Source organism: Maniola jurtina, chromosome 13, assembly GCF_905333055.1.
Source record: "Maniola jurtina chromosome 13, ilManJurt1.1, whole genome shotgun sequence".
Taxonomy (NCBI): domain Eukaryota; kingdom Metazoa; phylum Arthropoda; class Insecta; order Lepidoptera; family Nymphalidae; genus Maniola; species Maniola jurtina.
The window spans coordinates 5,425,274-5,452,303 of record NC_060041.1 but is presented as its reverse complement, the minus strand read 5'-3'; the positions used below and the strand labels follow the sequence as shown (position 1 = coordinate 5,452,303).

At 36.2% G+C, this 27,030-nt stretch overlaps 3 protein-coding genes across 3 annotated transcripts in view; 2 read left to right on the top strand and 1 right to left on the bottom strand.

The window, feature by feature from the left end:
- LOC123870865 (apyrase-like) overlaps nucleotides 1–20,891 on the top strand; it is a 33,137-nt gene extending 12,246 nt beyond the window's left edge. Inside the window, exon 12 of the mRNA XM_045914344.1 lies at nucleotides 20,854–20,891. Within this exon, the coding sequence (XP_045770300.1) occupies nucleotides 20,854–20,855 (2 nt within the window). The 3' untranslated portion in view covers nucleotides 20,856–20,891. The remainder of the gene's footprint in view (nucleotides 1–20,853) is intronic.
- Nucleotides 299–20,845, bottom strand: LOC123870858 (nardilysin-like). The gene is made up of 24 exons (XM_045914329.1): nucleotides 20,599–20,845; nucleotides 19,950–20,160; nucleotides 14,334–14,474; nucleotides 13,761–13,929; nucleotides 13,292–13,500; nucleotides 12,517–12,687; nucleotides 11,902–12,023; nucleotides 10,884–11,004; nucleotides 10,718–10,795; nucleotides 10,399–10,539; nucleotides 9,849–9,978; nucleotides 8,963–9,221; nucleotides 8,407–8,541; nucleotides 7,947–7,995; nucleotides 7,654–7,755; nucleotides 6,869–7,002; nucleotides 6,341–6,470; nucleotides 6,101–6,205; nucleotides 5,378–5,521; nucleotides 4,859–4,995; nucleotides 4,282–4,426; nucleotides 3,290–3,352; nucleotides 3,098–3,199; nucleotides 299–2,672 (listed from the first exon to the last, which is right to left on the bottom strand). Exons 1-24 carry the CDS (start codon nucleotides 20,829–20,831, stop codon nucleotides 2,472–2,474), a joined length of 3,432 nt encoding a protein of 1,143 aa, XP_045770285.1. The 5' UTR covers nucleotides 20,832–20,845; the 3' UTR covers nucleotides 299–2,471.
- A 526-nt stretch (nucleotides 20,892–21,417) lies between the features above and the next one.
- LOC123871217 (centromere protein J) lies at nucleotides 21,418–26,847 on the top strand. The gene is made up of 3 exons (XM_045914868.1): nucleotides 21,418–24,791; nucleotides 25,160–25,364; nucleotides 26,405–26,847. Exons 1-3 carry the CDS (start codon nucleotides 21,562–21,564, stop codon nucleotides 26,534–26,536), a joined length of 3,567 nt encoding a protein of 1,188 aa, XP_045770824.1. The 5' UTR covers nucleotides 21,418–21,561; the 3' UTR covers nucleotides 26,537–26,847.
- The last annotated feature ends 183 nt before the right edge of the window (nucleotides 26,848–27,030 follow it).

Genomic DNA, 27,030 nt, shown 5'->3' with positions numbered 1-27,030 from the left:
ATCAAATGGCTTACGTATTTGCGTAGGTTGGATATTAACTATCTCTAGATGGGTAATTTATTTGGATAAACTATTCTTATGCATTTAATATATTTCAAGGAATATCGTCAATATAGATATATTTTACTACTGGAGTTTAAAGATAAGGCTCGAGGCAAATTGCGGCAACGTCTCGAAGCGAATTTTCTGAAAAACCAAACAACTGTATAAAATTGTGTGGAGCAAATTTTCTCTTACTAAAACTGTGACTTTCGCACTTGTGCCTTGAGCCTTAGGATTTTTAAATAAAACACATTTGTTGAAAACGTATTCCATATATTTTTGTTCATATAGAAGCGTTTAGCTTTAACTCATAGTATAATTTATAGGTGTATGTAGACTGGATAAAACTCAGTAAAATCTATGATATTTACATAATATTAGCAGTAGAGGTGTAAAAGTAACGAAAACGAGCGTACCCGTATGCATTCGTTACTATAACAATTAGTACTCGTTACTTTCGTATCGTTACTCGTTACTTTTGATACCACGTAAGATGAACGAATCGAGTCGTATTGCGTACGACAGTATGAAGTCGCGGCGTCCGCATCGCAACATTCGTAATTTGTAGAAAACATACTTATATGTCTACATTACATACAAAGCTGCGTAAGGTGCAAATTCTCACTTTTCCGTATTTTGGACCAGACGTGTGTTTAAGTTATTCTCAATTTAGTTTGATTTAATAAGTGTAGAACTACAAATGAACTGTTGACGGAATCTACTAAAATATTAAAAATTTTAACCTTGAGCTTGAGCTTATGTTAAATATCTATACTATTACATAAAATTAGAGTATCTGTCTGTAATTTCCAAATAACTGTCTCAATATTAAGCTTATTTGAACGATACCATAACAGAATCATACGTTTTTAAAATTTTAACAATAAACTAAACAAACATCGGCCTTTGTAACGTACGTTTTTAAATTCACCGAATGAGCGCGCCTGCGCGTAAAACATACGGTTAGCAAACGTTTCAATACACGTATCTACGGTACTTGCGTGAACCGAAACAGTGTAGGAACCATAGGAACGGTCATACGACGAAAAGTGCGAGTAACGAGATGCATTTGAGAGTAACGATTCGGTACTCGGTACTAGATGGCGCACCCGTTACTCAGTAACGAATACATACGGTTCGCTACAGCTCTAATTAGCAGCAAAAATTACAATAAGTTTCGTGAAAATTTGCTGATGTATAAAAAAACAAGTACCAGTAAGTAACAGTAAATAACTTAATTATTTAAAAAATATATTGTAATGGTAATTAATAATAATTTAACAATCTCGAACTATTATTATGAAAGGATTTCATCGGTAATCTAACTCAAAATAAGTTTTACTCATACTTTTTCACAGTAAATAGGGATTCCATTTGCTATTAATAAATAGAAGAAAATTATGTCATAATTTATCTTTACAAATTAAGTACCAATATCTCAATATATTAATATACTCAATATAATTGGTCAAGAAACTGAACATCTACCTGTATTTTACTATTAATATTACCTGCACTATTAATTCGATAAATACTAGCTACTATTTGAAATTCACTGCAGCTACAATGGTATTTTCAAACATTTTTGTAGCATATCTTATAATAAAGTAATTGTAATTAACGGTGCAAGCTATGCAGGTACATATAGGTACTACACATGCGTGTACGTTATCGTCATTTGTATCCGTCTATTTGACTGCATGGATAATACCACAGACATGTTCACAGATAAAAAACGCGCGTAGCGTTTCCGCAGGCATCAATGGACGTTCACCTTTAGCCAAGCGGAGCCAAAGAGAGGAGAGTAGCAGTACAATTTATATAGATAAAAGCTATTCAAGTTTATTGCACAATAAAATATAAGCCATGAAACGCATTTATCAGTACAATATAGACGTGCTGATAACGTCATTATCATTTCTGAAAAATTAGCCACAATCGCCTGGGTCAGGGCCTAAACTCAAAACCGCATCGTGAGGAACTGAGGCTGAAATCTATAAAGCGCACTTTGACTTTGCTCTGACTTAAGATTGAGTTAAAACGAGACAGATTTATGTGAGAGATATAGCTCTGTCTCGTTTTAACTCTGTCTTAAGTCTAAGCAAAGGCAGAGCGCGCTCTATAGATCTCACCCTGAGAGTTGCGACATGATCCGCGTCGCAAGACGGTCTGTCTGAGTTTTACGTGTCACGTAATTACATGGCGTCGTCGTATTGCAGTTTTGAGTTTAGGTCCTTATCTGTTATGTTCAATCAACACTAGACAGATGAACGTCTCTGGAGGCTGTAAACGAATTATTTTTACAGATAAGAAAACGCTCGTACTCGTTTCTGTCTCAACAGCCGATTAGGCGTAAAACCGGTACCAGAAAATAAATTAAATTAACACTATTATATACACATATTTTTGTTTAAAATTCTATAACCCTGTCAACATTGAGCCAGCTCGACTCTAGGAACATCAATGATGGGCAGATCTCTCTTGAACGCGTCTATGTCGTGTATGAATTCTGCGGAGTTTTCGTGCGAGTCGCCGATTGGTTCGCTGGAGTTCAAGTACGTCAAGTCGTATTTCTTTGGTTGGATTTCTGTGCTTATTGCGTTGTCCTCTTTAGGTTTGTTGCCCACGATCTATAAGTTTATGAGAAAAAAACCTCTTTACATATTTTTGTGGCTCATTCTGTGTGTCGTATTCTTAGTTCTAAAAAAAACTATCATATAATGATTGGGATAGTAATGCGGTGGGCCGCTAGATCCTACTTATACGACTCTACTCAAGTTCATTAATTGCATCACAGGTGCTTAGTCACGTTACGGTTAGTTAAACAGTCAATAAAAATCAAAGTGATTAAATTTAAAGATAAAATTTTGGCCCCCCAGTTAACAAGCCCTGCCTTATGCAACCCTTTTCGCTTTTATTGACGACTAAGTTTAACTGTAAACGTAACGTAACTTTAACCGTCTGTCATGCAACTGAATCTATCAGTACGGGATTTTCAATATGGTGGGATCGCAGTTAGGAGCTAATTTTTACAGGAGAAAAACTATTTTCTTACCTGAACAGACAATTTTCTGAAGAGAGATTTATTCCCAGTAGGGAAATGGTTTTCAATCCAACGCATTATATCTGCCAATCTTATTTTCTCTATCGCTTCAGCCTGAAAAATAACAATAGAGATTAATGATGCCAAGAGTCTATATCATAGCTTTGAAAATAAATTGAACGTTTTAAAGTTTTCAAATCATACCTCTCTATACAATCTTTGAAATTTGTACTCCTGGCTCACGATTTCCCGCCAATTTCTCTCAACCTGTTAAACAAATTTTATCATTTTTCGTTGGTTTCACTTAAAAATATCTCTAGGCGACAAGAGGGCGGGATGTGCCTCCGCATCGGTATATGGTTGAGACGATGAATTGATTGAAGAACTAATGCACGGCGATACAGACATCCATACCGTCGCCCCTCATTTCGTACTTCCAATTAGGATAAATCACCCACTGCGCAGGTTCAAAGTCGGGGATTTTATAATAGGCTTGCGCTTTACAACAATTATGTCTAATAAAAAGAAATGATGAGGAAAGCCATTTTCTAGACAGGTGCGCTAGGTTGGAAGTTAAAACACACTTGCTTAAGTGCCTATTCACCCTTGCCTTAAAGTAAATACGTGACAGGATATGGACGTCGGAAGAGCCATCCACACTTTAGCGGATCGTAACAAAAACTTTGGGTAAAGACTTTTCGTGCAACTGGATCTATAAGTATGACATAAAAATTTTAAATTCAGTATGAAAAATTCTCGATTTAGCAAATGTAATGAGTAAACATTTTTTTATTGCAATTTTACTTAAATCCAGAAATCCAGCTTAATGAAAAAGCAATGATGAGGTCTAGATTGGAGCGCGCTTGCCTAGATGCCTATTCACTCTGATCTTCAAGGTATTTAGGTCATACGTAACAGGAAATACGGAATGGCCATATAAGGAGAAAAACCTACCCCCTCTCTGAGCGCCAGTGTACTTTTTTTAAAATCCCATTACAAGTTAGCCCTTCACTGCATGCAATCTTATCTGATGGAAAGTGATGATACAGTCTAAGATGGAAGCGGACTATCTTGCAAGGAGTATGGCAATTTTTATTAAACTCAGACTACGTGCGAGACGCTTTAATGTATTATATATTAACGTCATTATATATTATCGTCATTTGTGATTTTTATTATATATTATAGACCCTTACCTCCTCTTTGAGCTCGTAGTCGGTGGTGTGTTTGAGCTGCACGAGCGAGCGGCGCGCGGCGGCCAGCGCTTTCTCCCCGCCGCGCTTGGTGTCGCGAGCGAACTTCTTGAGGAACACTTCCACGCGCCGGTCCACGTGCGATACGCTATCCAAGCCAAAAGGTCCACATGAACATCAACACTCATCCGTTTATAATATCTTTGTGTGGACACATAAATTTAAGGCTCCCAAAGCATGTCAAAATTCAAAGCACGCAAACAAAAAATTCGAGTCTCATTTCATGTGGACGCCTCCAATTTCTTTTAGACGCTCCCACATAATTTCAATGCAGAAATCACTAAATGAAGCAATATTTTGATAGGCATTTGCGCGAATATAGCATACTTACTAAAAATTACTTGTGCTTTTAAAAAACTTTGAATTTGTTGGTAAAAAGTACTTTTCCAGCTTAACTGTAACAATGTTGAAATCAGTTGAGTAGTTGAAGCGAAAAGAAAACAACAAACTTTACTAAAAAACCAACAGATACATTTTCAGATTTGTAATAACTGTAGCTATGCAATTATGGATTTCTAACCTGAATTTGTCGACCTGCGTATTGATAGTGATGGAGAAGCCCAGGACTCCAAAGGTGTAGCGCATCATGCTGAAGACACTGTAGCCCAACTGCTCTTTAGTGCGAAGAGCGTCGAATACTGGCTCTTCCATTAACATCTTAAAAACACAGGTAGACTTTGAGGTCGGCGAAAAAGAAAAGATTACGCCACGATTTTTATTGGGCATATGTTTTATTTTATGTTTTGGATTTCTCTATTTACACAATACTTTACCCGCTCTCCGTCAGTTTGTTTACTCTGCTTATCTGTGAAAGCCACTTTGTCGTTGAAATAAGTGAAGAGTGAATTAAAGCTATTATTTGTATTTAAAACTGAGCTTTGGCAATTCACTCAATAACGTATTTATTATTTAATTCATCTCTTCATTTTTTTATGGTTGAAGAACCAGAATAAAGACATGAGAATTTTGATTTATGGTTGAAGAATCAGAATGAAGACATGAAAACAAGAGAATTTTGGGTAATAATAATTTCACTCACCATCAAAACCTCGAGAGTAGCAGTGTCTTTGGAAGTAGTGCTTTCACCCTGATAATAGTTAGTGACGATGCTGTTAGTGGAAGCAGGGTTTAAGCTCTGGACTCTTATCTTATGCTCGCCGAGGGGTAACTGGTGGACTTTGATCTGGTGAACATAAATTACCAGGTAATGCCAGATATGCGTCGCAATACCGATTCGCACGCCAGAGTCGGCATGGCACTATATCAGAAACCTTCACGCAAGTACCAACAACAATTGTACAAAATTTCAAATAAATCGGATGAACGATGTGCGAACGCATAGAAGACGAATACGCAAACATTATCCATACTAATATTACAAATGCGAACGTATGCTTGTCTGTTACCTTTCCACTACTCATTGGTTTAACCGATTTTGAAGGACGGGCGGAACGGGACGGACATAGGCTACTTTTTATTCCGGAAAGTCAAAGAGTTCTACAAGATTTTTAGGAACTTAAACCCACGCGTACTAAGTCGCGGGCATCATCTAGTTTTTTTTAGGTGATTAAAATTTATAAATATAAAAGGAACAACGTACATCTCAATCAGCTGTGTCTAGAAACTTGAAATTTCACATGGAGCTTTTCGCTATACTTAACAAAAATAATAATTTTAATAAATACAACCTAAGCAAGGCTTAGGGCCAATTTTATAAAAAACTTAATAAAATTGAAATGGTAAAAAATAATCTCACACATACCTCTGGCATTTCCGTTTCCGATATTCCCTCCCATTTAATGTTGTCCAAAACATTTTCAGATATTTTGATCGCTTCGTGCCACGCCAGATTCCCTTGAACCAACACCTTGAAAAAAATATTGTTATCATTTATAACCAGTGTAATATTGTCTTATTTCTAAAACCAAAAACCTTTTTTTTAGTTATTTAACTACGAAAATAATTGTTGTTTATTAAATATCAAAATTAATACAACACAAACCTGCACATATAGCCTGTCCAATAGCTTCTCAGTGAAATCCTTGAGTTCTGACAATGTGACATTCTGTATGATCATCGCCTTATCTCGCGGCGAAATATAAGGCTGTAGTAATATGTTCATTCGAAGGTCCCTGCAAACCGTTTCAAATAATTTGGTAATCTTAGATAAAAGCAGGCGTTACTTCGCGGAATTCCATGATAATATACAATGAACTTTAGAACCTCGATAGCTCAGCGGTTGATGAGCGGACTGAATTCCAAAAGGTCAGCGGTTCAAACCCCAACCGTTGCACTATTGTCGTAGCCACTCCTGGCACAAGCTTTACGCTTAATTGGAGGGGAAAGGGGAGTATTAGTCATGTTTATCATGGCTTATATTCTTAAAAATGGGTCTACAATATAGGAGTAATACGTAATTCATTCTTTTTTTGTACCTAAAATATATATATTGTGACCTGTTGCTTGTCCATGTTAATAAAAAATTAAATTAAAATGTTATAGTCCAAACGTTACGGATGTCCAGACGTACTTGGCCAGCTTGTGCGGCTTGATGAGCACGTTGTGGTAGGTGCGCGCGCGCGCGTCGCGCACCGCCTCGAACATGCCCGCCGTCAGGGACGCCGTCGACGTGCGCATCTCGCGCGTCACCAGCTCCACCAGCAACTGCGCACACAATAGGGTATTTACACCAAGCGACAAAACATCTGAAAATGTATAAACAAGATAGTATTAGCAAAATGAAAAAAATAATAATAGAAAAATGTAAATTTAAGTTTATAAAATTATATAATAAATTTTATAACTCCTCTTAAAGATTTCTTTTTTTTAATCTGTTCTACAAATATTCGAAACGCCGCTGAGCCGCCATGATGAATTCCGACTGTGACACCACATGGATTGTTGTTATAACTCAGAACAAATACCTGTACTGTAGAAGGAAGGTGCCCTAGCCCTTATACACTATGTAGGTATTGATTGACTTTTCAATCGATGTTTGGAACGTTTTTCAGAAAATAAGTTCAGTATTTTAGGTGGATATACTGATTAGTATTTGAGAATAATTAACTGACAGTTCTAAAAAACCAAAAAACCATTTTGTGCATCTTCCTCCTCATTTAAAATATTGAGAGAAGTTAATTCCATTTTATTCTCAATGGATAAGATGGGTCAAAATATTATGATAATGTAACGATCATCTTATATTTTATAACGGTAAATACTCGTTATTTTCATCCGTCCTTAAACTACGAAATAAGCCTTAAATCGTTGTTTTTATTTCCGTATTTATTTGTAATTTTATACCTAGTTACTTACGTGTAAGTTTTGGCTGTAACCGTTCACTTTCAGGGTTAACCCTTTATCAGAGACGTACAATGAGTGCGTCAAATCGGCCATATTTGCTGGGTACACTTCTTCCTTTAAATTAAATTTGCCTTATGTTAATATTATGTACACATAATTTTTATTTATTTCTATAAATAACTCAGTGACTCAATTCAACGCTATAACTATGTTAACTAAATATCATAATATATTTTATGATGGTAACTTAACAAAACATTTATTAATATGATTTATCAAAGTATGAAAATCATATTATTTCTAACCTTAAGTCCTTGTTGCAACACATCTGTCCAGAGATCAATAAGACAAGCCCTGAAAAAAATTCAATATTTATAACTTGAATTACACCCTATCCGCGGAAAGAAGACATTATAGCGCTCTCTCTGTTACGTTACGTCAAAAAAAAAAGGTGTACAATAGTGCCTATTTTGAATAAATTGAATTTTGCCCCCCCCCCCCAATCCCTGATAAAGAAAAACGCTCCCCCCCCCCCGCGCCCCGTCTACGGCCATGCTACAGAATGCTCTGTTTCATGAAGACCATCTGGCTATGTTTGTGTGAGTACACTCGTACACATTGTTATAGAGTGCATAGCGCTCAGTTTCGAGTGGAGCGGGGTGTATGTTACGCACACGAATACGTTAACGCTTATCGGCATTCGGTACACTCTTCACTACAACCATTAATCATATACCTATTTATTTTAACATAGAGACAACTTACTCTCTCGGCGACTTGAGACTCAACGGTGTGATGAAGTACAAGTAAAGTAGGGCGGTAGGAAATCTGAACTTGAAGTCTGGCTTGTACCACAGTTCCATATGACGGTTTTTGCGCAATAGATTGGGTTGATCTAACCTAAAAGAAATTTTATAAATATAGGGACAAAACAAGTAATACCTACACAGTTGTGTAAACATATAATTAAAAACAACTATCTACTTCAGATTCAGAACACTTCGATAACATTATTATCGATTGATTCGGTAAGTTATCGCACGATATGAATCGATCGATAATAATGTTATCGAAGTGTTCTAAATCGCCCTGCTGATTACGAGGCGACATCTGAGCATTGTACAAAACAGATCTCAGGCTTGTGTGTATATAATCCTGTCTATGATCTGTGCAATCCACCATATTGCAACTTTAGATTGGACTACATACCTGCTCGTTTTGCGCGCACTGTATAAAGCCAAATATTGATTTATCACAGTACAAAGTTATTTTAAACCAATTTAAAAAAAAAATTAAATTATCCCAATAAGTGATATCTCACCTAAAGTTGTTTATAGTCGCAATCAAATCTCCTTGCTGCAGCACGATACTAGTTTTTTCACTCGACGACACTTTATTATGTATATCTTTAATTGAACTATTGGTTAAGTCCACGCCAAGCCTCTCTGCCTCGTCTAGATAAGGCTGTACAGGCGGGATGAGGTCAAAATTGGTCGTGAGGTAGATATTTTTATCCGGTACATGAAATTGTTTGTATGGCTCCACTGTTAACCATTTATTAAGCCACGCTGGAGGGACATCTAAAAGAATAATGTCATAGTCATAAGATTATCTTCACTTTTAACTTCTAGTTCACGTTGGTCCAACGCATTCGGCAATTTCCGGCCAACATGTAAAACATAGTTTGCGAATGGCGCTTAGATCCTTTGATATGTGATTGAAAGGCAGCGGTTGTAGCATGCGGCAAATGTAGTGGCTATAATATGTTCAGCGATGCATTCGCCGTTAACCAAAGCTACACCTTTTTTATTGAAATACCTACAAGTTCGTCCTTGACTGTAATCTCACCTGGTGGTAAGTGATGACGCAGTATAAGATGGAAGCAGGCTAACCTGGAAGGGGTATGGCAGTGTTTATTAATACCATACCCCTTTGGTTTTTACGCAGCATCGTACCAGAACGCTAAATCGCTTGGCGGCACGGCTTTGCCGGTAGGGTGGTAACTAGCCACGGCCGAAGCGTCCAAGCAAGGAGGTCGTCAAATTACGTCAAAAATATTTACATACACAGCACCGCGCGCGAGCCATAAGTGTTTAAAAGTGATATATTATAATATATAAACGCCTATTTAAATTTTGAAGTATGAAGCTTGTTACAATGAAGTTCCTAATAACAATTATTCTAATTAATATAGAGGATAAACTAACCTATCCTCTTGTATTCTGTTCCGAACCATTTCTCCTTAGCGTCGTACTGTATGGGTACAGTGTGCTTGTTAGACAAGATCATTATATTAACACTGTCTGCGCTCATACACTCCAATAACTGTGTTATACCCTGCAAGAAGAAAATTCTGTGCAACCTTATAATATTTCCAATGAAAGCCTTAATCAACTTCAACCGTGTCGTTAAATACATCGCTAGGGATTCATTTTACTTTCTAAGCTGTAGTTGGAGTTCCATAGTCGAACAAGAACCTCTTAGGCCCGGTCCACACCTAAGCGGAGCGGAGAGGAGATGTGTTCAGTCGACCAATCTGCAGATTCATAATAGATGACGAAAAAAAATTATCACGTCATCTCTTAAAAATCTGATTGGTTGACTGTACAGAGTGTACACATCTCTCCGCTCCGCTCAGGTGGAGACCGGGCCTTAGCCATTTTAAACAGAGGATATTATATACCTTTGTAAGCATGTATGAGAAGTGAGAATGTGCGCAGTATGCGCATGGGGTTATGAACAAAAAAATGAGCTTACCTTAGGATCGTACTTGTAATACAATCTGTCTCCAGTGATATAATGCTCGGAGGGGAAGAAGTGCATATTCTCTGCCAGAGTCTCCACATAGTCCGAGGGTTGAGACTCCTCTTCAAATCGAAAACTCGTCTCTTCTATTGTCTGAAATAATTATACTTACATTTAATGAAGTACTAGCTTATGTAATAATTACTGATAAGATATCACCAAAAAATGCAAAAAATTAAACGCAAATCGAATCACGGTTGTTATTTTTCGAATGTTAAAATGTTAAAACATTTCAATTTATTAAGTGATTAAATAAATAAACTTCAATTACCTTTATTTCATCATAAATGCTTTCAGTCGGTCCTATTTTCTTTAACATACTAATGTATGAGAATATTGCTTCTAAAACCTGAAAAACAAAGAAATTAATTATTTTGTATTCCATAGTAATAAAAAGTCTGTTAACTCTTAATTTTATCAAATAAGTAGGTACATACCTCGTCAATATGATCGAGTCCCTCTTTAGTAAGAACAACTTGCGTGGAAAATAAGCTATACATGGATGTATAGTCGATGCCACTTTCAGAGTTCCCAGTATAAATACCTAATGCCCATACCCTGCAAACGTTTACATTAAATTAATAAGTAACATACTTGAGATAAACCTTAGCACATTATTGACCTTCGAGATAGAGAAAATTTTACCTGGCTGAGATTGTTGATTCTTACCAGAAAAGAGTGGTTGTGACCTTTATAGCTTTAGTTTTAGGCTGACGTAATTTATATTATGTCTATAATATAAATCACCATCATTAAAATGACGCTTAGTGAGAATTATTTATATTGGACAATCAAACATATACCTAAATCATTATTTATTGTCTTTTGTTTTTCCTAAAAAATTCACCCCCCTTAAGCCCCTAAGCACCGTAATTAATTGGCCCGGAAGTACCTTTGATTGGCTCTCTCACGGTTGCTAATTTGCACAGTAATCGCAGTAAGAGTGATAAAGCTAATAGAAGTATAGAAGTCGCGAATTCCATGTACCTATAAAGTAATACCTTTGATTGGCTCTCTCACGGTTGCTAATTTGCACAGTAATCGCAGTAAGAGTGATAAAGCTAATAGAAGTATAGAAGTCGCGAATTCCATGTACCTATAAAGTAATACCTTTGATTGGCTCTCTCACGGTTGCTAATTTGCACAGTAATCGCAGTAAGAGTGATAAAGCTAATAGAAGTATAGAAGTCGCGAATTCCATGTACCTATAAAGTAATACCTTTGATTGGCTCTCTCACGGTTGCTAATTTGCACAGTAATCGCAGTAAGAGTGATAAAGCTAATAGAAGTATAGAAGTCGCGAATTCCATGTACCTATAAAGTAATACCTTTGATTGGCTCTCTCACGGTTGCTAATTTGCACAGTAATCGCAGTAAGAGTGATAAAGCTAATAGAAGTATAGAAGTCGCGAATTCCATCTACCTATAAAGTAATAATGTCTGTTAAAAACTTACTTTTTTCTAAGATACGATAGTAAACTGCCCTTGCCCTCGTGTCCCAGTAAGTATGAAATATATTGATGCGGTTTGGATTCATATTCGGACAGTAAGGAGCGCATACACCAAGTCAAGTGCACCTGCAAATGGTATAATGATCAAAATACGTCGTAATACATTTTTTTTAATCTGCCTCATTCTAGTTCACACAATCCTAAAACTTTTCATGAGTTTGTCAGTTTTGGTCAGAGTAATGTAACTGAAGTTGAAAGTCTTAAATTCTATAACTCGTGCCAACAAAAACACGAATCAAAACGAATTGGTGCTGATCATTCCGTCCCCTTCACACACTATAGCGTGTTAGTGGGAGAGAATGACTGACGCCGCGATTGTCGATTCGTTTCTTTGACACAAGTTATACTGATTTACTGAATGCTTTTGGAACTGAATGTCGATTTTTTCTCAACCTATTTATTCATTTTTTTTAAATTTACGAAAATACACTAAAACATTGAAAGGACACGCACAAGAACAATTTAGTTCTTTAAGAGATTTCCTTAGAATGTAAGAACTAAGAAATTTGGAAAATCCTATGATTTAAAATAAAATGTACTCAAAAATATTGACCCATACCTCTGTAGTATCGCTAATAGGTTTCACGTAGTAAATACTCCTAAATTCTGGCGTGACGGTGTCCGGTTTGAAGGCAAACTCCCCGAAGTCATCTGCAGGCAATTTGTTTGTGGGAATTTGCCCGAAAGTGTTTATGACGTACTGTTCGAGAGATGAGAGGTCCATGCGGGCCTAAAACCAAAGTTTTTTCTATACATATACTGTGTGAAGAAGCACAGTTTACAAATTATTTGCAACTGGCCGGTCCTGACTTCGTTCAAGTGAGATACGTGAGGGGGTGGAATTTTCAAGAATACTGAAACGTGTATTTTTTATAAAACGCTAAGGTGTGGAATACACTTCCGGCGTCCGTGTTTTCTGCCACGTGTAAGCCTTACCTACCTTAAATACCTTCAAGGCGAGATTGAGTACGTATCTTCTGGTGAAACGCGCTCCAAGTTAGACTTCACCATTGCTTTTTATCAAGCATGTTTGTCGTCATTCACAAATCTATTTTAAACTAGATGATGCCCGCGACTTCGTCCGCGTGAATTTAGGGTTTTCAAAATCCCGTGGGAACTCTTTGATTTTCCGGGATAAAAAGTAGCATATGTGCTAATCCTGGATATTATCTATCGCCATTCTAAATTTCAGCCAAATCCGTCCAGTAGTTTTTGCGTGAAAGAGTAACAAACATACACACACACACACACACTCATACACATACACACAACTTTATAATATTAGTGTGATTATTCTCCATTTAATTCCGCAGCCAAATGACGGTGTAAAGTACCTGAACGGCGACAGTCATCCGGTGCGCGCTGTAGTGGCGCTTGCGGAAGTCGTGCGCGGCGCGGTGCAGCGCCTCGTCGTCGCGCACGTCGTCGCGCAAGCTGCGCAGGTTGCCCCACGTGAACGTGCGCGCCGGGTGCCCCGCCGGGAACAGGCTCGACAGCAGCTGGTCCTTGCGGTTGGAGTCCGACGGTGCGGCGATCGCGAATTCTGACCATTTTACCACATATTACGACGCTTTTCAGATCTAGCTTGATCGATTGGGAAGTCAAGGGTCTTAGGATCGGGAAATTCAATTATTTCATAAAGGTTCTATTTTATCGATACCCGCGCGTACAGTTTCTTGGTACCGACTACTAAGAGATAGGTAGCTTGCATCCGAGAGGAAACAAAGGCTAGGCTTTAATCCTAAAAATACATTGTAATTCAAAAAAAAAGTCGGATTGACATTGGAGAATTGTATTAGTCACCTGACTCGATGGCTTCCCGTTCCCGCTGCATCGCCTCCTTCTTCATAAGCGGGCTGACGAAGAACTGGCTGAACATATCCATTGCGTGAGGGAGGTGCTTCTCTTGGATTTCGAAATAGAAGGTCGTTACTTCACAGTCTGTTGATGCGTTATCAGACCCCCCTTTTTTCTGTTAAAAAAGATAATTTAGATATTTAACAGTTAAAAATCTTTAAACCTTATTTGGTGTATATCGGATGTGAGATATTTGGTATAACTTTAGTAGCACCTAAGTGGCTTGATAATTATGGTATTCTTGCCTTTTCAGTTCATTATTCATTTATTCATTTGGACATTTACAGTTGGACACCAAATTCCAATACCAATCCTTAATGTTAATGTTATCCTTTTCAAAATGTTCCCTAAGAGAAAGGATAGCACTGTATAAGATCAAATTAAGTACTATTTAGAACCCTTTTCGGAGGTTTGATCTCATCTCTCATGGTTACGGATTCTATGAATATCAAAAACTGTGTGCAAAATGAACGTGAGCACAACAGTAAATTAATATGCAAGAATTGATATTGTTCCTACCTTAATGAAGGCATCAAACTCATTTTCTTTAGGGTATTTCTCGCTGCCCATAAAGACCATGTGCTCGACGAAATGTGCAAGTCCTTGGATGTCGGCAGGATCGCTGTAGCTGCCCACTCCCACGCACAGAGCGCATGCTGCCTGCGAACAATAAAATATATTCAACCAATCTCACCTGGCATTAAGTCATGATGCAGTAGTATAAGATGGAAGTGGGCTAACTTAGAAGGGACATGGCAGTTTTTAGGATTCCGTGTCGTAAAAAAGGAACCTTTATAGGATCGCTTTGTTGTCTGTCTGTCTGTCATGTCTGTCAAGGAAAGCGACTTTAAACCCAAAGGGTACTTCCCATTCACCTAGATTTAGAATCATGAAATTTTCATGTAATTAGTTTACTTAATTCACATGTAGATGGCGCTGTCTGTCATTAACTTGCAGGGTTGCGCATAAAAATGTGATATATTATGTACGATGGTAACGATTCCTTCATGTGCGAGTGTGACTCGCACTTGACCGGTTTTTTATTTATTTATTAAACCCATTCCCCTTATCGGTTTCTATGCGGCACCATGCCGGAACGCTAAATCGGTCGGCGGCACGGCCTTGCCGGTAGGGTGGTAACTAACCACGGCTGAAGCATCTCACCGGACCAGATCAAGATCAAGTCAATAGTCAGAGACATACTTATAGAAATATAATTTTATATATCTACAAATAGCATTTACGGTGGTAAAAAATTACAAAAAAACTCAAAACAAACTTCGTGACGGATTAATGCTAATGTTAATGTTGCGTGCGTTCTAGAATTAAGTTGTACGTACTTACATGTTGTTAACTATGTATTATGTATGCAACTGACCACAATCCACATCCTAATTAATATGCTACAGACTTACGTATAGACTGGCCTATCAATGTCGTACGTGTAACTAAAATATCAAGTTCACGATACCAACGTGGTGAGCAGACAGTTTAATATTTCCTATTTGCGTGCGGTTAATTCTTAAGGAAGTCCTAGACATTTTTTTTATTATGAGATAGGCTTGCGCTTGATGATAATCATGCGTTATAAAATGCACACGTCAGCGATTTGTAAGAACGAACGAGTAGATTGGATGTCGACCACATAAAAATGCCTACGTTCGCGGTTTTAATCAATCAATCAATCAATGGTTTCTCGCTGTTCTGAGGTAAAACAGTAAGAAGAAACATGGTACAAAAGTAACCGATCTTTTAGGTCCCTAACAGTAAAATTTTGACCGTAAATAAAAGCAAAAGGGTCAGGGTTTGTCAGGTTGGTCCCATGCTGGTGAAGATATAATGAAAATTTCCGGAGATAGAGGACCGAACTCCTTAACGGGTGGCAGCAAATCATTCGCGATCAGTACACAACACAATAGTTTGATACCAAAAAAACAAACGATCAATGGATATGACGATGATATATAATGGATAGAATGACGTCATTAACGCCTGTGCAGAATGTCGGCGTCCGACATATTCTTATTATTTGTGTACTTTTCTAGGATATTACAAAAACGATTCTGCAATATCTCTACGTTAATATTAAAACTACGTGCCTAGGATCGAACCCCCAACCTCCGATTAGGAGACGGACATAGTTACCACTGGGCTCACACAGCTAATATTGATAATTATCAATAATAATAATGATATATCAGAATGTCAGGATCGAGTAAAAGTGGTGGCAGCACCTCATACCGTGTCAAGTGAAAGTTGATTTTGAAATATCTTGCATCGCTTTCTAGATATCTGTTCAAACGTGTTCTTCACAAATCTAAATATATTGCGACTGTGGCGATATACCTGTCGAAGGTATGAAGTGTTAGCACGGGATTGTGAAAAGATGAAATTACATTTTGGGGCGATTGGTCAAGATGAGGTATAGCCTAGTTGTTAGTACATCGGCCTTCCATTCCGGGGGTCTGGGGTGCGATCCCGGGCACGCTATAACTTTTCAGAGTTATGTGGGATTTAAGCAATTAGGTAAATATCACTTGTTTTAATAGTGAGGGAAAACATTGTAAGGAAACTGCATGCGTAAGAGTTCTCTAAATGATCTCAAAGGTGTTTGAAGTTTGCCGATGGACTATATTGCCTAAGCTCTTCTCGTTATGAGTAGAGACCCATACTCAGTATAGGAATCAATTATGGAATTGCTCTGGTGCTGCAGACGTTCAGAACGCAATCAGAACTCAGCACCGCCTGCTCATTTACTTGCTATTTCTAGAATTCAGAGGCTAGATCAGCTATCTGTACGCAAGATATGGAAATTATTATACGTAGGTAATGCCCAGAATTCTGTAAAAGCCAAAATTTTGGCTTTTGACTAAGATTGATATAACAGGAAAAAAATCACCTAAATTTTCTAGCCTGCATATTCGGTTTAGAGTTTAGACCAAATGTCTATAACACGCTAGAATGAACAAGTCACATTTTCTGAAAGTTTAACATATTATAATTTGTTACGAAACGCATTAAGTAATAGGTAAATGTTTCCGTGTCAGTGCTCTCTTAGGTCTTCTGTAGTAAAATGCGGAACCGGTCCCAAACCAATCGCTCATTTTATTATAGTTAGTACTAGTAGGCTACTACGGCGATGTTATATTTGAGAATCCTCTACTTTATTAATGCAAAATAATAAAGTAAAGGACATTATTTGATTACAAAATAATAGAATAGCACTAGATTTAGTCCCTAGGACATATTAACTTAGTGTAGAGATTGTGAACAACAGAATTGGCCACATTAACAAAATCCTCAGACAACAATGGTTTAAATAATTAATATAATACTAAATTAATTTTAAAACATGCCTGGGCCCAGCTAATGTGGTGAATGCAGTCATCAAGTATCTATTACCTCAAATGCCATCTCCTGCTAACTTCACTCACAAATGGAACACATGCGCTTGAATATGGTTTAATAACTAACTACCCCCAATTGTAAGTACATAATGACAATCGAAAGCAGTTGATTTCGCTTCACCAGGCTGCAAGCTCATATTTTACTAGCGACCCGCCCCGGCTTCGCACGGGTGTTCCGGGATAAAATATAGCCTATACGGATTCGGAAGAATCCCTCTAAGTAATGGTAAAAGAAATTTTGAAATCGGTCCAGTAGTTTTTGAGCCTATTCAATACAAACATACAAAAATACAAAGGTTTCCTCTTTATAATATTAATATAGATAACTCTACGCGTCACGCAAGTTGACGAAAAGAAGTTATTTTTTTAAGGCTGTATCTGATTCATGTTATATCGCAGGGAGCCGCTTCTTGGACTCAGGCGGCGCAAGACGGTGGCGTGTGGAAGTTTTACAAGAGACTTTGTCCAGCAGTAGACGTCTATCGGTTGATAATGATGATGTGATGATTATAAATACATGTCACAACTAAATTTTCTACTTAAATTCCAGCGAGAGTCACCTAAAGTATACAATACTTTTTCAATAATAAGTTCGAGTACCTAAACAAAGTTACATAAACTGCAGCGGTCCTCAAATCACGAGTACGTGACGAAAACTATCATCGTAATAGCTTCTCGATCCAATTCATTTGTGGGTAGCTAAGTGCATGTAATTTAGTTTAAAATTTTAATGCAATCAGTCGATCGAAAGCTGACTAGGTGTAAACAATTGTGTATCATGTTACAATGCAAGATGATACCTAATATAAATAATGCGATTATAAATTCTAATAAGAATACATATATTCTGAGTACATACTATAATAAATTTATTGAACGATTGTCTCCTGCACGCTAGTATAGATAGATTTTGACTTAGGCACGACGGTAAGTCCATCGGGATGACCGATCAATTCAATTCAATTCAATTCAATTCAATTCCTTTATTGCAAGATTGTAAGTAAAAAAGATGTTACATAAATTTTAAGTAGATACGTATCACAATCTGCCATGACATGGCGTGCAAAATTAACTATCTTTATATACATTTTCAATACATTTTCAATAAGTACATAAAATATCGTTTTTAATCAATAGTAAATTTAACAATTCAATATATAAATTAGCAAAAGAAGTTACAGTCATATTTAAAGAAAATTAAACATTAGTAGGTAGGTACTCCTGGAGTCACAGTTATAAAATGTATATAATATAAAAACACAGTATAAAATACAAACAGATCGGGATGATCGAGTTGGTATGAAATCTAAAAACGGATTTAAATGTATGCTTTCTAAACTGCTAAAATATCGGAAGTTTGAGAAACAAACTTATCAAGAATCTCTTATCAGTTTAGCTTGATAATCAACCTGAAGGCAAGAGTGAAGAGGCATCTTCTACATAATAGAGCAAGCGCATTCTAACTTAGTCCTCATCTTTGCTTTTCTTAAGACATTATTGTCGCTAAGCGCAAGCCTATCCTCAATTAACGACTTCATTCCCGTGGATATAGGTTTTAAAAAACCCGTGGGAACTCATTGATTATCCGGGATAAAAAGTAGCCTATGTGTTAATCCAAAGTATGATCTATTTCCATCCCAAATTATTTCTCATGAAATAAAATTCATAGGAAAGAACCGGCTTTCATAAAATATGTCATGTAGCTGCAATAACCCATTAAAACCTACATATTATAGTAAGTACCAAAGCATCAAGTGTAAAGATAGATAAAATGGTTCACATAGGTATACCATTTATTAGAAATCTTTAGATCTATACTATAGGCATAACAATGATTGGCCATGGACTTAAATGAAGGTCATATTAAATAGCTATATATTTCATGGTAAATGGTCAGTGTTACGACTTACGACACAGTTGCAAATAACAATTTATTAAGCTGTCTTTGCAGTTTAGTAGATGTACCAGCTAATTTTATTAAGTACTAGATGATGCACGCGACTTTGCACGCTTGGATATGGGTTTTTAAAAATTGGTTTTTGGTTTTGATTTTGGTTTTCCAGGACAAAAGAGCCTATGTCCGTCCCTGGGATGTATGTAAGTTAACAATTCTGTTCCTTTCGTGAAAATCGGTTAAATTGATGGGCCGTGAAAAGTTAGCAGACAGACAGACAGTCACACTTTCGCATTTATAATATTAAGTATGATTATTTTAAATTTAATTTTGATAACAAAATACTTGGTTACTCATACCTAATTATACAATCTAGTTTTACCCTGGAATACATATAATAATACATATAATACACCTGTGTGAAATTTTAGTGATAGAAAGACTTCCAGCAGTCTTATTTTGATTGATGTTGGTGCAGTATTTAATCTGGCTAAGATGTATGCTTGCAATTTTTTTTTTTAAATAAACTAAACAAACTATATCTCTAAATGCTATAAATTACGCAAAGAATATAAATAAGTGCGAAAATTAATTAAAAAACACCACAACCATCCAACAAGCACATCAACCTTTGTGTTGTTAATTCAGGATCAAACCAAGAATTTCCTCCCTCTAGTTTACTCTGGCAATGAAAAATACAATTCAAAGAGAGAGATTCTGATACAATACACTCTAGGAGCTAGAACAATGGTTGTAAAGACTTCCAACAAACTATAACACATAGATATGTTGTTTTTTTTAATTGTTCATATAAAAGTAAAATATATTACTGACCAGTTTTTCCTCATCAAACTCAGCACGTCTCTTGGTTCCATGTTGGTCACTTGCAGCAGACTGACCAGATTTGGCACCGTCACTCTCTGTACCAGAACTCTCCTCAGTGCCACTGCTCTCCTCTTCGCTTGAACTGTTACTATCAGCAATAAACTGCCGACTCGGATCTGATATAAGGAGTGCTGTGAGGCCATTCTCTAGTCTTATGGTCCTAGTTAACAAAAAAATTATGTATTCAATGAAATTTACTAAAATTAAACTTGAGTTTTTTGATGCCTAGTTATTTTATTTTTCTTAACGCCCCAAGAGATTTAAATTCATTTTTAAAAGGTTTTTTATGAAACTAATTTCTTCCCTTTAAATATTTAATATAATTTATGAATTAAAAATTGTAAAATTAGTTCAAGGAACTGACTAGATGATCAAAGCTCAGCATTTTAATCTGTATTAAACCTCAAACATCCAAAAAATCATACGAGATCAAGATAGGTTTCAAGATAACCTAAAGGAAGAGCAACCACTAAAAAAATCTAGTAAGATTATTTGATTTGAAACTTAAAATTTGATTACATAATATAAATTAAATTTAATTATAATTAAATGGGCTACAATAATTAGTATTTACAGAAAATATAATTTAATACATTACTTGTAAAGTTTTTTATCCGATACAGATTTGATGGGTTCTGGAAGAACCTCCACTTTCTCCTTTCTACTTGTCATGGTAAAGGTCTTAGGCGGGTTATTGACCATCTTAACTTCAGGTTTAAATTTTGGAGCCCTGTGGAAACTACTTCTTTTGGACATTGTGGTTATTTTTATGTGTTTTGCCTGCAGATTCCCAGATGTTATTTGAATGAATTTCGACAAAAATTTTGACATTTATTGACTTAAGATTGACACAAACTCACAAAGTTGCTATTTCATAGGAAATAAAAACTACTATTTTAGTAATTTATGAACCTCTTTTTATTGCTCATTTTAAAGCCACGATAAAGAACTTAATGATATCTTCTATTTTTTTTTTCTCTCGTCTGGCTTTACAAAGATTAGCCAATGTCAAGTTTGTAGTTAGTTACAAGTTAGGAAAACTATATAAGTATGGACATCGTCTGTACCGGCGCGCGCCAACACACGTGCGGCACCCCTTTAGAGCGCTTCCCAGTCAATTCCACCACCAAAAACACCAGTAAAAAACAAAACCCGGCCACTTTTAACAAAAAAAAAAACACTCCAAAAAGGCAGAGCACGCGCGCCAGCAAACATACAGACGAAGTCCTGTATTATCTTCCATTTTTTTTTTCTTGAAATCTGGCTTTACACTGATTAGCCAATGTCAAGTTTGTAGATATTTTCAAGTTATTGAATTTATACAAGTCTATCTTCCATGGTATCTTCTACTTGAATTTCAATGGATTTCTACCGTTTTTTACTCTATATACCTAGTGATATTAGCGATGGCAACCTTATGAATAGAAAAGTCAAAGTAAAAACAGCCAACTTTTGAAAAAGTTGTTAAACTTACAAACAAACTTTAAAATTACTTGCTTTTTGAAATTTTGACGATAAATTTATTATTTTATAAACAACAAATTAGAGGGTAATTACTAAGATGGACCAGTCTTACTCAGAGGAAGATGTTTCGTTATCTCCTTCTCAAATTTTGGAACGATTGCAAATGCTAAGACAGTGGCAATTATTACAACGAGGACAACTACAAAAACAACAATTACAGTATCATGAAACATCTGAAATTACTTCAAGCTTTACGGAATTAGTAAGTCACTTTAGTAATAGTACCAGTTACAATACATTTCGTACTTTGTTGCAATCTGCACAAGAAAGTGCGGACGAGATATCTCCCCGACTAAGTGCAAACAATATAATATCAAGGAAGAGTAATTTGCAAAATGTTATAGACGGTGTCTCCGTGCTAAATTTATCTGGAGAGTCTATCACAAACTCACCCATTTCATCCAGGAGTACAGCATCAGTAAAGCAAGACAGTAGTAATCAGCAATCAGCACAAGTTTGTACACATACATTATCAAAAAAACAAATATCCTTAGATGATATGCCAATACTTTCTCCAAAAAAAGATTTTGAAACTCTGATTTCAGAAAAACTTAAGCATGAAACTGCAGCAAATGTTAATGCTAATCCTAAAAAAATACAAAACAATGTTAAACCATTTCTAAAAAAAGGACAGGGGACAGCGCGTTTTGGTCTAAGGAAGAATGATTTTAAAATACAGAACACAACATCTTTGCCATGGAGAAAAAAAGGTTTGGCTACAGAGCCACAAAAAATAAACATGAAAAGTAAAAGTATTGAATCAAAAGAAAATACACAAAGTGCTAAGATTCAGGTACAAATAGTAGTAGATAAACCTAAAGACGTTTCTCCGTTAAAAATCACTAGTCTTCCACAGTTAAAGAAACCACATGTAAAAATAAATTCATTAGGTATGAGTGACTGTAATGAGAAACACACTTTAAATAAACAAATTGACAATATTTCAGAGACAAATTCCAATATAGTGTCTGAAAATCATTCTGCTCGTATTATTAATTATCCCAAAGAAAAACATCCATTAGCTACTAGTAAAGAAAAAACATGGGCAGCTGTGTTTACTAAAGAGCAAGATGACTTTTTAAGAAAGTTAAAGCAGAGTGAATACTACAAGAATTTTGCTTCTCCTGCTAAGAGTACAGTTTCTGATGTAAGTTGTGATGAGCAGCTGTTGAACATAAGACAACAGAAAGAAGAAACAGAACAGAACATGTTTGAACTGATAGAAAACAAAGTATCCCATGAAAGTTTTGCTATGGATAACTCTTTCTTTAGCCGTTTTATAAGAAAACATGACTTGGAATGTTCTGGTGAAAGTACACCACTAGTCTTGCAGAAATGTTTATCCAAAAATCCAAACTTAATGCATATCCTGCCTGATGTAATGCATGGAAAGAAAAATGATGAAACCTGCAGTGATGCAGGAACTTGTGACAGTGATTACACTGAGTGCAGTGAAAACTGTTCCTCTGCATCCAGCTGTTGTTCCTGTAAAACAGTTACTGAAAGTAATTTAAATACACCTTGCAACAAAGAAGATGAAACTAAAGAAAGAGTTCCAAAGAAAATAGTTCAAACATCTAAGAAGTTTATGGATGATAAACAAAAAGATGATGTACAATGTCACAATGACAGTGTAACAGCTACAAATGAAGCGATGAATGCTAACATTGCAGAAATGAATTCTAAATTAATAGCCACCAGTGAGCTTTTAAAGGATAGACTAAGAGAATTGGAGGATGAAATTGAAACCTTTAGGAAAGAAAATGCAAATTTGAATAAAATGCGTGAGGAGATTGACCTTGAGCGTCAAAAGTTTTATGAAGAGAAAACTGCATTTGAACAAAAGTTCAATGAAGAAAAAGTTCTGTCAGAATATTACTTAGCGGAAGAAAAAGAAAAGCTTGGTAAACAAAAACAGATGTATGAGAGGTATGTTAGAGAAATGAGAGGTCGTCTTAGTAAAAAAGAAAAAGATGAAGTTGTAAACTTGAAAAAAGAAATACATGACCTTAAAGAAGAAATAAAATTAAAAGATGCGAAATCCACATCTTTAATTGCACGTCTTCGTAACCAAATCAAAATAATGGAGAAGGATAAGAAAAATTTAGAAGATGAAGTTGAGAAATTAAAAAAAGAAAATAGAAGAATTCAGCATAGTAATGAAATTACCAGAAGACTAACTAACCTTAAATATTTAGAACAGATTAATAAGAAGCTTTCCAATATGGCTACAAAAGATACTGAATCAGAGGTGAAATTAGATCCAGATGTTAAATATCGCTCCTATGAAATTGAAAGACAAAGTAGAAGTAGAAAATGTCAACCAGCTACAAAGGGTGCCCCTAAAAAGAGAGCTAAAAGCGTTCCTAATTTGAAAGTAACTTCTCGATATGCAAAATATTTCAGCCAAAAAGACTCACTGAGTGAAAAAGACAAAAATAAAACAACAAATGGTGAACTTCAAATGTCCCCATGTTCTTATGAAGATGACATGTCAACTAGTGATAATGAACTTAATTTAGACTTATCCAATATAAATAGAAGTAATTCAGACAGTGAAGATGAAAACAATTTAGAGAAAATATATAATGACAGATTTAAATCACCATCCCCAAACAGTAAAAGAGCTAGCACATCAACTTCTGACAACAGTCCAGAGTTTTCGAGTAGTAAGACAGATGGTAAGGACTTTTTTATTCAAAAACCTGGTAGAAAGACAACACAAAACTCTTCAAGTAAACGGTTGTCTCCACATGAAAGGACATCTTACCATATGAGTTCGAGTGCATCCAACTCATCTAATCTAAGTAAAAGAATGTCAAATGATCATCAAAATCCAAACATTTTAAAACATCAAGACTATGCATCAGATTCTCACATGAGTTCAAATCAGAGAACCAGATCACCTGTTACCATCCTTAGCAATCATTCCTCGAGTAAAAAACCTGGTTCAGTTATAAATAAAGAGTTATTGCCAGATACCAGGATGATTCCAAGTCCCGAACCAACATCAAGTAAAACAAGCTTACCAAGAACTAATTTAAATCCAATAGAAATAAGAAAGCCTGATGGTACAAAAGAACTGAAATTCCCAAATGGCAATGTCAAGTTGATATCAGCAGATGGCAAATACAGCAAGTTTATTTATTACAATGGTGATATAAAAGAAAATTTTTATAATGAAGGCAGGATTAAGTATTATTATGCTGAGACAAAAACATTTCATACAACACATCCTGACGGATTGGAAGTTTTAGAGTTTCCTGAGTAAGTTATTAGATTACATTATTTATTATTTGTAGCTTCATTATTAAGGTGATTTGAAAAATCTCTGCTCATAAAAATCCTTAAATTAGACATAGCCCAGCCATATTATAATAAGGTCAAGGTAAATTGACAGTGTAAAAACTGCTTGGAATCGGTAATATTCGGTACCGAAAGCCTGTACTTCAATAAGCATTTCCTGATTGTAGTGGTATGTGTGGCAGTGAGACAGAATCGTTCATAATGCACTAATCGGTAATCTGAGTTTAAGCTTTCGGCACTGAAACTTCGAAAAATAACGATACCGCGCGGACGCGCCGAGTTGCACCAATACCTCCCGACAGCCTAACTTACTAATTTTATATTTACAGTGGCCAAGTAGAAAAACGTTATAAAGATGGCTCATCAGAAATTAGACTGCCCAATGGTAGCGTGCGATACTTTGACCCAAAGAACGACCACGTCCGTGAAGAATGGCGATTTCCCGACGGCGCTGCACTGACTGTGTCAGCAAGTGGCGAACAAAGAATCATGTTTCCCAATGGCCAAGTGGAAGTTCACGCGAAAGATCATAAGGTAAGCTTGCTTAGTGCTTACACAGTTATATGTATGAAAGAGATGTATGTTAATATCTAAGATTGCAGTTTACATTTTGAACCTGATCGTAGATTTTTACGCACAACACGCACGCATTATCTCCCCATTTTCCTGATATGCATCACATAAGTGTTGGATTACAAATATTTTCGGAAGTGTTGAGTAATGGGAAGATGTGTTTAACAGACCAATTAGATTGATTTGTTATTGATAAATGCCATAAAAAAATTATCATTTACCTAATTAATCATTATAAATCTATGCTAATAATAAAATTGGAGTGTCTGTCTGTAATTTCGAAATAACTACCGCATATTAAGGTCATATGGTTATTTAAACGATTTCAAAATTTTTGTCTGTCTGTCTGTTTGAAAAGGCTAATCTTTGGAACGGCTGAACCGATTTTGACGGAATTTTCACAGACAAGTAGAGGATTGACCAGGGAATAACATAGGCTACTTTTTTAACCGACTTTCAAAAAGGGAGTTGTGTTTTTCTACCTATTTACACCGAAATCTCCGAGATTTCTGAACCGATTTGCGTCATTTCTTTTTTAATCGATAGAGGAACTTTGCGACATTGTTTCACAAAAAATTTGGATTCCAACTCCTCAATCCTGATGCTGCAGGGGATCTGACCAATCCACGCGGGCGAAGCTGCGGGCATCAGCTAGTAAACAATAATAATCTGATTGATTTGCTAAACACAACTCTTCCCATCTCCTCTTTGGTGAAGACCAGGCTTTAAAGGCAGCCTTATTTTGTGTTTTTCACGTGTTAGGACATTTTGCACGCTTTTTTCGAAAAAGCGTGAGACAAATTTATCCAGTCAAAATATTTAGCATGTCGGAAGAATGCGCTTTTCCCAAACCGCGTCACACTTCACTCTGATCGGCCGGGTAATATACCTACCTACCAGGCCAGTCTCACTTGGTCATGTAACATGAGGCGGCTGCGCTCCCTTGGATGCAGAATTACTTCCGATGGGTTATTAAAATGCATTATTTACTTCTGTTATAGCGACGCGAATTTCCCGATGGCACAATCAAGCTTGTCTACAACGATGGTACTTCGGAAACTCGATACGCATCTGGTCGCGTTAGGATTAAAGATAAACATGGCAATCTGATAATGGATTCTTCCGCATCTTGATGACCAGTGTCTGCGGTAGACATGAACCTTACATGACAATTCAATTTAACTGCGCTGTACTGTGAGTGTATGATCATCATTTCTGTATACGCAGTTAAAGCTTTCATAGACAATGACGGCAAGATGGTGCAGTATCCTTTAAGAAGGAGGTTGCATTTATTTTGCACATAGATTTCAAAAATCGAAACACTAACTTGAAAGTAAAATAGACCTAAACTCCCTTATTTTAAGGTTTGAGTTTGCCTATACAGCTGCACTAGTATCTACACATCCGAGCGGAAACGTAATGAATTAAAATCGTTGATACTGAATTTTTGACTTTAAATCAAGGAAGGACTTCTAGGTTCATTCTATACTGACGTTATTGCTATGATTCTCGAATTCTATCAAAACATTTATGGTGAGATGTAAATATATATCAAAAGCACGCATTTTCCCTACCTTGTGAGTTACATTGATGAAATTAGATTAGTTATTTCATAATAATATACTGT

Coding starts and splice junctions, on each gene's coding strand:
- LOC123870858 (XM_045914329.1), bottom strand. CDS start 20,831: ATGTCAAAATTTTTGTCGAAATTCATTCAAATAACATCTGGGAATCTG. Junction 4,996..5,377: donor CTACTCTCGAGGTTTTGATG/GTGAGTGAAATT, acceptor TGTGTTTTTAAG/ATGTTAATGGAAGAGCCAGT. Junction 3,200..3,289: donor TTCAAAGATTGTATAGAGAG/GTATGATTTGAA, acceptor GTTATTTTTCAG/GCTGAAGCGATAGAGAAAAT.
- LOC123871217 (XM_045914868.1), top strand. CDS start 21,562: ATGGACCAGTCTTACTCAGAGGAAGATGTTTCGTTATCTCCTTCTCAA. Junction 24,792..25,159: donor GAAGTTTTAGAGTTTCCTGA/GTAAGTTATTAG, acceptor TTATATTTACAG/TGGCCAAGTAGAAAAACGTT. Junction 25,365..26,404: donor TTCACGCGAAAGATCATAAG/GTAAGCTTGCTT, acceptor CTTCTGTTATAG/CGACGCGAATTTCCCGATGG.